Source organism: Populus nigra, chromosome 17 (genome assembly GCF_951802175.1).
Source record: "Populus nigra chromosome 17, ddPopNigr1.1, whole genome shotgun sequence".
Taxonomy (NCBI): Eukaryota; Viridiplantae; Streptophyta; class Magnoliopsida; order Malpighiales; family Salicaceae; genus Populus; species Populus nigra.
The window spans coordinates 11,787,618-11,800,501 of NC_084868.1; the positions used below are offsets into that span (position 1 = coordinate 11,787,618).

General features: G+C 35.1%; 1 protein-coding gene across 1 annotated transcript; it reads right to left on the reverse strand.

Annotated features, from left to right (window-relative positions):
• Positions 1-1,117: 1,117 nt before the first annotated feature.
• Positions 1,118-2,518, reverse strand: LOC133676969 (UPF0481 protein At3g47200-like). The gene has a single exon (XM_062098796.1). The coding sequence runs from the start codon at positions 2,516-2,518 to the stop codon at positions 1,118-1,120; it is 1,401 nt and encodes a 466-aa protein (XP_061954780.1).
• Between the last annotated feature and the right edge of the window lie 10,366 nt (positions 2,519-12,884).

Sequence of the window (12,884 nt, forward strand, 5' to 3'; positions counted from 1 at the left end):
AAACTTGGAGACAAAAACACTAGATTCTTCCACATAACTACCACTGCAAGGACGAAAAGGAATGTTATTTTCTCCTTGAACGTGGATGGAAAGTACATGTCCAAGCTTTCTGTCATGTTTTACAAGCTCTACTCCCTGGATAAAAGGTATAGACCATCCTGATCGAGTTTGGAATTTCAGAAATTATTACCTTCTTCTTCATCTGCTCTGGAAGTTTCTTTTACAGTGGAAGAAGTTAAGTCTCCTAGTTGGTCATAAGGCACCTGGTCATGATGCCATCAATTTCTTTTTCATAAAGAAAGCTTGGGACATTGTAGGAGAGGCTGCATATTGCATCTTTACGCTACCGTCACACAGTGCATGCAGTGCCAACAATCACGAAGTTTCCACTTCCTTCTCCTTTCACGCTACTGTCCCTTTTTTCTACAATTCCTTCTCCTTAAATCTTATCTTACAATTTGATCCAATTGCCTTTATCTTTAGAGTTAGTTTCTCCATCTTTTCTAGTTGTTATGTAGTATAGCTATATGGGTCCTTTTCTGTATATATATATATAAAGTGTTCTTTCAGTTATTTTGTAAGAACTGATCAGCCCAGTTTCTATTAATTCACAATATGTGGCGTTACAGCTAGGCCATGTTTTGTGCCACATGTGTTACTTGGGTTTCGTCCTCGTATTAGGATCCACCTTTTGCATTCTCGCCAGCTAGTTAAAGTGAGCCACGTTTCCTTAAGGTTGAATGAGTGGGCTAAATTATCCAAATTTATTAACACACAAAAGGTAGAAAAACAAGTCATATAATCCTAATTTATCCAAAAAACTAGTGATGGCTTCTTGCAACTGTTATGATTTATGACCGATCATACATGAAGAACGTGCAAGATCAACATTCCAATGAAAGATGCCAGAATATCATCCTACAACCAACATTGCAGCTTGTATAATCAATACTGCTCCTTGAGAAAAGGGAGTTTATTTTACAAAGAGATGAAATGAAGAACAAAGATACACAACGCCAAATTAATAATTCAACTGTCATAGGGAGAAAGACACACACAGAGGCACAGTTGATGTTTAGGAAGTCAAGTGCTTGAATTACTTGATGGAGATTAACACTTAGCCACAATTACCATTGTTATTGAGAGGGAATATAGCGAAATAGCTCTGAATGACAGTTAATACAATGGTAAAAGTTGCAGCAACAAGTGCAATAAAGCTCCAAGGACTGCTAAAATAGGTATGCAGCCACTCAGCTACCCATTTCTTGATGATGCTCTTGCGGTCCAGTTCGATTTGCCTTTTCACATCACTATAAGCGTACGGGTTGGGTACCAGGTTTCGAGACATCTGATTGAAGAGATCAGCGACCTCCTGTTCACGAACAAATATATTGAGAACACCCTCTGATTGCAGCACCTTCACGTCTTCGACATCTTGAATCAACGAATCCACGAAGCATGCGTAAGAAGTGACCCAAAGTTCACCAGATGCATCACAGCATGTTTCATACGCTATCAAGTTTAAGAGCACGGACTTGAATGACTCTTCTATGGTTATTGGCGGAAGTATTAGTTTGCTACCACGGACTGATGATTTGAACTCCACATCTGAGTAAGCGTTAGTCCAGTTTGGCCTGAAGCGAATCCCCACTTTTCTAAGGTCCTTGGCAGAACGGTATGAGTACCAGTCACTGCTTCTTGTAGAACAATGGCTGCAGGCTTCTTTGTTGATGTGATCGGTATGTAGAAGTCCAAGGAGATGGACAGGATGAGGCACTTCTGTTTCTTTATGTCCCCACGTTTTTTTAGGTTGTTTCCAAATACATTTGCCAGCAAACTTCTTTATCATTTCCTTGAATGACTCTTGTGGAGGAGGAAGTGCACGAATGTGCCTGATGAAATCGTTGATCAATTTATTACCTCCTCCTTCTTCTCCTTTTCCGAACCTCAAATTCATCAATGACAAGATGACTTGGAAAGGGAGTTGGTTCTCTAGCAGTAACAAGTCCCTTTTAACCAGAACTACCTGATGACCAGGCATCTTTAGATCTTCAGGCCTGCGCAAGAGGCAGAAAATAAATTGGAGAATGAAGCAACCATCAAGAAACATCATCTGAGTGAATTTCTCATCATCAAACTCATCTGTCGAATCCTCAGCGTAGCATCTTCTAGCGTCAATTGCCACCTCTGCCACCTTGCAGTAAAAGTCTTCAATGCATATTCCACTATCATCAACGAACTTGCGCGTAAATGTAATCTTGAGCTTCTCCATATCCCTGAGTTCAGGCTTTCCGTGGTGATAAGGACCAATGGAGACCAGAGAGGGGTCATAACATTTCTGGTTTGATTGAATCTGTCGAAGCAAACGTGGGACCTTTGGAATCTGTGGCGCTTGCATTTGGTTGTTACCAGTCTTGATCTGCCCTTCAGTGATGATGAATGCTAGCCACTCATGAGTTTCGCCTGAGAAATGTGAGTTTGCCTCCTGTGGGATTGAAATTTTTAGTTCTTCAGCCATTATTCGTACAGACTACAGGCTACTACTATAGAAGGCTTTTTTCTTGCTCTTTCAGTACATCGTTAACATTTATCCATTGATAGTACTAAACAAATTTTGATGGGAAGAAGAATCTTACCTTGCTTGGAAGTGGGGGGCATGAGGGTTTTGATTACTGTACTTTTACTAAAGCATGAGATCACGTTTTGAAAAAGAGTACTACGAAACTTGAGATTGGGATGAAAATGATTCTTTTTGGATGACAAAATTCAAGATCTAGAATGTCATGAGGTGAAAGTGACACACCTGAGACAGATTTGTCTCATAATATATAGAAAGTTAGAAAGTGACACACCTGAGGTGAAAGTGACACACATGAGGCAGATTTGTCTCAATAGAAAGTCTTGATTGAAAATAACAAAAAAAAACTTCTTTTTTTTTCTTTTATAAAATTAGAAAGTTATTGTTTAAAGTAAATTGATTTCTAAAAATTAATTGGTTAAATTGGTCGATCAGTTTAAATTAAGTATCAGTTAAATTAAATAAATCACTGATTAAAAAATAGTTGATCGATTCAATCGGTGGAATACAATTCCTATTCAAATTATAATTTTCTCGTATGAGTTTAGTTCCTTAATTATTTATGACTTATGCCTATAAAAATGTTTGTAGTGCAACATTATTCAATAATACAAAAGAAGAGAGAATAACTAAGAGAGCTTAGAAATAAACACTTGGGCTGCGTTTGTTTTTCGGAAAATGGTTTCCGAAAAATTATTTTTCAAACTTTCCTGTGTTTGTTTATCATTAGAAAAGTTGATTAACGGAAAACACTTTGCAGTCAAAGGAAAATTTGGTTTGGTTTTCAGAAAAGTGTTTTCCTTTTATTTTGGGCGGAAAACACTTTCTACAAGTTGTGAAAAATTTAGAAATGTCATATTATTTGCGGATCATATCAAATTTGGTCCTCAAACTTTTGATTGCTATATATATTTTATTTTGAATATTTTTTTTTCAATTTCATCATTTAGAATTTAATTTTTATATTAATTTTGGTCTTATTTTTATAATTGTTATTTGCTTTTCACTTATTATTTTTTAATTGAAATTTTTTATCTATCAAATTTGATCATCATTCTTTTGATTATTACGTATTTTTATGTGAAATAATTTATAAAATGTTAATTATTATTATTTTAATTTCTTCATCTTTCAATTTTTTTTATTTTTTAGATTTGATCTCTATTATTTTGATTATTATTTATTTTATTTGAGATAATTTATGAAATTATATCAATTTCATTCTCATTCAACTTTTTAATTTATAAGATTTTTTCCTCATTATTTTAATATACTTGAAAAAAATAAAACTTTAATAAGTTATTTTTTAGCTTATTTTCCATGACGTAACCAAACTCTGAAAAGTGTTTTCCAACTTATTTTCCATTACACTACCAAACATTGAAAAATAATTCACTTTTCCGGAATTCACTTTTCAAAATAAAACTACTTTTCAGCAAACAAACGGGGCCTTAATAGAAAAGGAGAAGAAAGCCACCCTATTACTAGTGCATGATGAGAGAATGCAAGGCAAAGAGAACATGTGGTATCTAGACAATGAAGTCAATAACCATATGAGTGGAGACAAATACAGGGTCATAGAGCCTGATGAAGTGATTAGAGATAATATCACCTTTGTGGATCATTCAAAGGTTGCCATCAAAGAAAAATATACGGTTTTGATTAAATTGAAAGATGAAAGTCATTAATTTATTGGTGATATTTATTATATACCAACAGTGAAATCAACATATTGAGCTTATGACAATTACTGAAGAAGAGGTATGAGATTGAGATGAAAAATTATACTTTGACATTACTTGACACTAAAAGGGTTATGATTGCAAAGGTAGCTATGAAAAATAATAGAATGTTCTTGCTAAACATAGAGATAAATGTGTGAAGGATAAGACTTGGTTTTGGCATAGGATACTTGGGTTTGTAAATGTTTCGCAATGCTTTTTAAGCAAGCCCAACACATATTTCAACTAGGTTAAACTTGGTTTTACCCTAAACACACCACAAAAGAGATAAGATAGCTAGTAGCAAAATCAATCAGAACTAAAAGAAAGAAGCAAGAGCACAAATTGTAACAAATAATTAAATGAATGAGTCAAACATCGCATGGGCATAAATCATAACAAGTAATAAAGTGAATCAATATAGTATCATCCTAGATCTTGAAGTGATTGTTATCTTTGGCTTCTTTATTTCAATTATGATTGATTATGCTTCTAGATGTTGCCTCCTCTCTCTTGTGGTGTGTTTAAAGTATCAAAAAACATTTGTTAGCTGCTCTTTAAAAGGGTTTTTATAGACTGACTCTATCCTTCAAATGAAAGAAAATCATTTTCCTTCTTTGCCATGAATTCTAACTTTATTTTCTTTATTGATATTGTGAGCCAATTTTAGGGAAGAAAACATGTGAATTAAAACTTCTATATTTCTAGAACAATTATAAAGAATCAAGGTTTCTATCCAACAAGATTGATCTCATAATTTTTAGACATCGAAACTCGATATATGTGCTAAAAACCAAGACAGTGTCTAGGTCACAGGGATTCTTGGTTCAATTCAAACTTTGTATTTTGACTTAATATTTGGGCTTAAAAAAAAGTGGTTTCTTTCTCTATATAAAAATTGTAAGCTTATGTCTTAATTTTTCAAAATGGTATATAACATATGAAATAGAATTGTAAACCAATTAGTGCTGAAGCTTGTCTAGAACAGACTAACCATTGTTTAAACTCTAAGCTCAGCTCATTATTTATCTTCTTATAAATATTCCCCTCTGCACAAGCATCATACCTTAGACCAGTAATTGCATCAAACAAATTTTTCATCAGCTCTCCATATCTTTCCAACTGATCCAAACCATTTAGCTATTAGCTCTCCATCTTCTTCAATCGCAACTGCACCTAAGCTCACAACTGTTCATAAAACAAGTTAGAAATCACCTTTTCCCAAATTCATACAAAATTGTAAGTTCAGAGGTGCATATTATCACACAAAGAAGATGAATGGAAGCATTTTGAGAAACAAGACAAGGCAAAATCTTTCAGCTTGTAAGTTGTTCATGAAGACAAAATTAGACCACCATCATGATTTGGTAACATATAACATTGAACACAATATTCTTTAATGCAATAGCATGTGTAATGTTTCTCGATTAGTATTGATTACTGATGCAAAACCAATTGCTAGGATATGAAGAAAAAAAATTACTTGTTGCTGCCTCACACATTACATCCATTATGTATATACTAAAATAATATGTTGTTATATTGTTGATCACTGTAACACAATACATAAACTATTATGGATGTCAGTATTAAAAGAACGATGTTATAGTTGTTTTCTCATTTCAACCATTGAACTTAAAAGATCATTATTATAAAATTAAATTTCATGTTGTTGTTGAGATTTAAAAAAAGGACTAAAATCAACACAAAAAAAGCAAGTCTTTTACATTTTTGATATTAAAGGCACGAAAAACTTCAACTTAGTTACTAAAGTTTTACTTTATGCATTATTTGATCCTTATACTTTACTTGTATGATATTTAAACCTTGAAAAATTGAGAAATCACGGAGGAAATCATTGACAAAGAGAAAGAAGAAAGAAAAGTTTTGGTTGGTATCATAAAAAAAAAAACCGATCTTGATTTCTGTAAAGATATCAACGGTCCTAATAATGCCAAGTGTCAGAAGATTAGCAATTAATATTGTTAACATTCTGTTAGTAGTGTTTATTAGTAAAAGAGAATCTGGTAGCATTATATTGAGTGTTAAAGAAAGCATATTCTCCGTGTAGTATCTTCCAATACTGCATATATAAAGTGAGAAATAGTAATGTAAACAGTTAAGCAAAAACAACAATATAATAGTGCATGAATTTCATCTTCTGCTTCTCTGTACAAACAGAACCTCTGTTCTTCTTCCTTTATACTCTTTATTCTTTCTTCATTTCTGTTTCATCTTTATATCAATATTATCTGTCTATCATGGTATCAGAGCGTTGGAATTCTTGATCTTGTGGCCATTAACTTTTGAATTCTGGCTTTATTCTCATTCTCTTCATGCAATTCTTGTGTACTTGTTGATGTGCCTATCAGCTATTTGATATATTGCCTAACAGAGTCTCTTCTTCAAAACTTTAGTTACTCTATTACTTCACTGATCATTACAATCTTCAATTTTCTTCTTTCACTTCCTACATTCTACAATGGTGACTAGTTCTCAACTTCAGATTATCCAATCTCCCATCACTTTTTTGCTTCCTGCAATCTCTACTGCTATAACAGTGAAGCTTGATGATACAAACTATCTCATATGGCAATTTCAAATGAAAATTCTTCTTAAGAGACATGGAATTCTAGGATTTGTTGATGGTTCCAGGAAATGTCCAAGTCGATTTGATACAGATTTCAATATTGAGGGTGTTGAATTTGATGATCATCAGATTTGGAAAATGCATGACAGAATACTGATGCAGCTATTTATTGCCACTTTTTCTTCTACTACCATTTCCTATGTCATTAGCTGCATCAGTTCTCATGATATGTGGATTCAATTGCAAGATCGATTTTCTACAATAACCAAGGCAAGAATCTTTCAGATGAAGAGTGAACTTTAAACTATCAAAAAAGGTTCAAAACTAGTGTCTCAGTATCTGCAGAGAATCAAAGATGCACGTGATCATCTCTCTGCAGCAGGAGTTTATTTTGAAGATGATGATATTGTGATCTTGGCTCTCAATGGCCTTTCTTCTTATTATAACACGTTCTGATGTATGGTTCGAGGTAGAGATAATGTGTTATCTCTTAAAGATTTTCGCTCTCAATTGCTTGCTGAAGAAGCTACTATTGAGCATACCCATTCATCATCTCCATTTATCTCTGCCATGCTGGTTCAGAATCAAGTGTCTCAAGGCAAGGCTCTAATTCTTGATGACGGTAATTCTAATTCTCTTTCTCCTAGCTCTAAGTCAGCTCCATCTTCTCATTTTTCCTCTGGCTTCCATGGAGGTTTTAACGCTTATTAGAGTGGTTTCAATGGTCATAACACTAGTAGTTATTTTAATCACCGTGGCTCTCAGTTCAAGGGTCATGGTAGAGGTCGCAATAATTTTCACTCTGGGCAACGACATTATCATACTCAACCAAGCTCTAGTCCTGGTATTCTTAGTCCTGGAACTAATATTCCTTCTTGCCAAATCTGTGGTAAGAGAGGTCATGTCGCTGCCAATTATTATCAACGTCACAACCAATCCCCGGCCCCTACCTCTTCTGTTTAATGTCAAATTTGCTGGAAATATAGGCATTCTACCATTCAATGTTATCATAGAGGCAACTTTTCCTATCAAGGCCGACCTCCTTCCACCAATCTTAGTGCTATGACTGCTACCTTTCCTCCATCTCATGAACAATTTTGGGTGGCTGATACTGGAGCCACAACTCATATGATATTTCATTTGTCTCAACTTCGCTCGGCTACTCCTTACTCTGGTCCTGATGCTATCACCACTGTAGGAGGTTCAAGTTTGAGCATTTCTAGTATTGGCTCTTCTGTTTTGACTATTCCACAATGCTCCTTACTATTACACGAAGTGTTGCATGTTCCTAAGGTATCTCAACATCTGTTATCCGTTTATAGGTTGTGTAAAGATAATCATTGTCAATTTATTTGTGATGACTTTGGTTTTTGGATTTAGAACAAGATCACGGGAATGTCCTTCTCAAGGGCTTGTATAGTAATGGTTTATATCCTATCCCTTTCTCTGTTTCTTCTAGTTCCCACACACCTTTTCAACTTGCTTCAATTTCCCATCGTAATCAGTATTGCTATCTTGGTCAACAGGTTACAACCAGTCTCTAGCACAAGCGGTTTGGTCAACCCTCTAATAACATCACATCCACTCTTCTCACTCAGTCTCAGATTCTCTTCACTTCAGATCCTACCAAGTATGTTTGTACCACTTGTTTAGAGGGCAAAATTACTAAGCTTCCTTTTCCATATCCAACAATTAAGTCTATCCACCTTTTAAAAATCATCCATAGTGATGTTTGAGGTCCTTCTCCCACAATGTTTGTTGAGGGCTTTAGATATTATGTTAGTTTTGTTGATGAATGTACACGGTACACTTGGATTTTTCCAATGATCAATAAAGGAGAATTTTATTCTATCTTTGTCCATTTCCATGCCTTTTTAGTTACTCAATTTTCTGCTACACTTAGGATCTTTCAAAGTGATGGAGGTGGTGAGTATATTAGTACTAGCTTAAAAAATTATCTTTTTACCAAGGGCATTGTTCATCAATTGTCATGCCCTTATACATCTTAACAAAATGGTCTTGGTGAGAGAAAGCATAGACATATTGTGGAAACTGCCATCACTTTATTACAAACTGCTCATCTCCCTAATAAATTTTGGTTTCATGCTTGTGCTCCTTCCATCTATTTGATTAATAGATTGCCTTATCAAATTCTCCAACTCAAATTTCTTTTTTTCTTGTTGTACGGTTCTTCCCTTGTCATCCATCACTTGCGCATCTTTGGTTGTGCTTGTTTCCCTTTACTTCGGCCTTACAACACTCACAAACTTCAACCCAAAACTTTCACTTGCATTTTTTTAGGGGTATGCCGACCAATATAAAGGGTATATTTGTTTTCCTCTTCATACCAATCATTTCTTTATGTCTCAACATGTCCTCTTTGATGAATCATTATTTCCTTATACATCTGTGCCTATGCCTGCAGTCTCTTCTTCTCTGCATGTGCCTGCTGTCTCTCCTTCTTCCCCATCTGTCTCTCTTCATAACTCTGTTTTACCTCATGTTTCTTCCTCTCCTTCCTTTTCTTCTCCTGATTCTGCATTATTACCTCCTTTTTCACCTGGTCTGTCTTCGCCACCTTCATCTAATTTGACCTCCCCTACCCTTTCTTCTCTACCCGTGGATCATGACTTCCACCCTGAGCGCCTGTGTGTGATTCTGCCTCTCTCCCCTATGAACCTTCAACCCATGACTACCAAGTCTAAGAGTGGCATTTCCAAAAAAAAAAAAGGCATATTCTGCCTCTATTCAGTCTCTTGCTCTTTCTCAGTTTGAACCTCGTTCCTTCAAGATTGCTTCTACTATTGTTGAATGGCAATCAGCCATGCAGGAGGAAATTGAGGCCCTTCATGCCCAGGGTACTTGGGACCTTGTTGCTTTGCCACCTGACAGAAATCTTGTTGGTTGTAAGTGGGTCTATCGGCTGAAGAAGCATGTTGATGGTTCTGTAGCTCGCCATAAGGCTAGATTGGTGGCTAACGGGTTCAGTCAAGAGGAGGGTATTGACTATGGTGAAACCTTCAGTCTAGTGGTGAAACCTACCACTGTTCGTTTAGTTCTTGCCCTTGCAGCTCACTTTAATTGGTCTTTGCGGCAGTTTGATGTTAAGAATGCATTTTTGCATGGCATTCTTTATGAAGAGGTCTATATGACTCAATCTCAAGGCTTTGTTAGCAAGTCTCATCCCTCTGATTTTGTCTGCCAGCTGAGGAAGTCTTTGTATGGTCTTAAACAGGCTCCTTGTGCTTGGAATGAGCGATTCACCAGTTTTTTGCCCAGCTAGGGGTTTCAAGCCTCTTTTGTTGATTCCTCTTTGTTTGTTCAGCACTTTTCTCATGGCACTCTGATCTTGCTCCTCTATGTTGATGATATCATTCTTACTGGCAGTCATTCCTCTCTTTTTCCATCTGTTATTGCTGCTCTGTCTCAGGAATTTGATCTCAAAAATTTAGGTCCATTGCATCATTTTTTTGGGCTGTAGATTTCCTATCTGCCTTTTGGTTTACTTGTGTCTCAAACTAGCTATATCACTGACTTACTTGCCAGGGTTGATTTGCAGAATTCAAAATCTTGTGCTACTCCTTGTCTTCCTCATCATCACCTACTCAAGGATAATGGCCAGCCATATTCTAATCCACAACAATACAAGAGCATTGTAAGAGCCTTGTAGTATCTCACTTTCACAAGGCCTGATTTTGCCTTTCCGGTGAATCAAGCTTGTCAGTTCATGCATAATCCCATGGTCTCTTATGTTGTCGCAGTCAAACGTATTTTGTAATATCTCAAAGGTACCTTGCATCTTGACCTTCACTTTCATCCTGGTCCTTTTCATTTGCAGGCCTACAGTGATGCTGATTGGGTTGGAGATCCTAATGACCGCTGGTCTGTCTCTAGTTCTCTTGTTTATTTTGGTTCCAGATCCATTTCTTGGGCTTCTAAGAAATAACATACTGTTTCTCATTCGTCTACAGAGGTTGAATATTGCGCTCTCGCTATCACTGCTGCAGAGCTTGCCTGGATTCGTCAACTGCTTTGTGACATTCATATTCCTTTACTTCTTCCACCTTTAATTCATTGTGATAATATTTCTGCTATCTCCTTTGCTTCCAATCTAGTGTTCCATTCCTGGATGAAACATCTCCAAATTGATTATCATTTTGTTAGGGAGAGGGTTATCATGGGTGATTTACTGGTCCAACATGTCTTCTTTACTAATCAGTTTGCTGACATCCTCGCCAAAGATCTTTCCATTTCTTTGTTTCAGCATCATTACTCCAATCTCATGCTTGGCTCTTCCCAGCCTGCGATTGAGGGGGCATGTAAAGATATCAACGGTCCTAATGATGCCAAGTGTTAGAAGATTAGCAATTAATATTGTTAGCATTCTGTTAGTAGTGTTTGTTAGTAAAAGAGAATCTGGTAGCATTATATTGAGTGTTAAAGAAAGCATATTCTCCGTGTAGTATCTTCCAATACTGCATATATAAAGTGAGAAATAGTAATGTAAACAGTTAAGCAAAAACAACAATATAATAGTGCATGAATTTCGTCTTTTGCTTCTCTGTACAAACAGAACCTCTGTTCTTCTTCCTTTATACTCTTTATTCTTTCTTCATTTCTGTTTCATCTTTATATCAATATTATTTGTCTATCAATTTCAATTGGTTCGTCTTAAAAAAATAAAAAAAAATCAATAAATGTGATTTTTCTTTTTAAACATGCCTTTTGAACCATGAAAATTAAAAAACTCTATTTTTTAAAAATTAATTTTGATCATTTTTTATTAATTTTTTTATTATATTCTAAATTTTTATTTTGTAATATTGATATTTAATTTAAATTCTTTAAACCTCATTTAAAATACGAGCCTTAAATGATCATGTGCTCACTCTAAAAGAAAAAAAACAATCAAGCTTCAAAATTAAATTTCTCTTGTCCATTGTATTGAAATTTACATGTTGAAAATTATATACTTTTTTTGTATCCCATTGCGTAGTATGTTAAAGTTTTATTTAGTCTAAATTTGTGTTGAAAGTTCATTTCAAAGCCCCTAACTCAAAATTACACTCAAGAAAACATCAATAAAAAAACAACCCTGAATAGATTGATTTAGCACACAATGCCCTTAATTTGCTCTCATAGCATTAGCCTAAATGAAATCATCTTGTGTATTACAAGCTGACATAATTCATTACAGTTTAATTCCCTTCCTGAAACATTACACATTCTGTTGAATAAGAACTATATATAGTTTCTACTGTTAAAGTAATTCAGATCAAACATAAAAGGAAGCTAGAAAATTCTCAATAATCTGTTTATTATGAGTGCTTAAATTAACCTAAATACAAATGAATTATATATAGGTTAAACTGAAAATATTATTCTACCCTTAATAAATAAGACTAGATAAATATTATTTAACATCTCCCCTCAAACTCACGATGCGACAGCTACAAGCATCGAGAGTTTGCCAACTAGAAAACAAAAACGAGAGATAGAATACGCGTTGGTAAAGAAATCTGCAATCTGCAAGGAAGAAGGAACCAAAGGCAAAGTAATGGTGTGATGCTTGAGATGATGACGAGTAAGATGACAATCGATCTCAATGTGCTTACTTCGCTCATGAAAAACCAAGTTGTGAGCAATCTGAATAGAACTCTGGTTGTCACAATACATAGGAGTAGGATGAGAAAAGAAAACTCTCATATCAGCAAGTAACCAACGTAACCAAACAATATCTTTGGTAGTAGATGTCATGGCAGAAGCTGAAGGAAAGTCGAAATACCAAATTTTGCAGAAGCGGAAGACAAAATATCACTCCAAAAAAAATTGCAGAAACTAAACGCAAATACCAAATAGCAGAAACTAAAGAGAAGATGAAATACCAAAACAATTGCAGAGACAAAACAGAAATACCAAATTGCAGAAGCTGAAGGAATGTCGAAATACCAGATTTTGCAAAAGCAGAAGACAAAATGTCACTCCAAAAAAACAT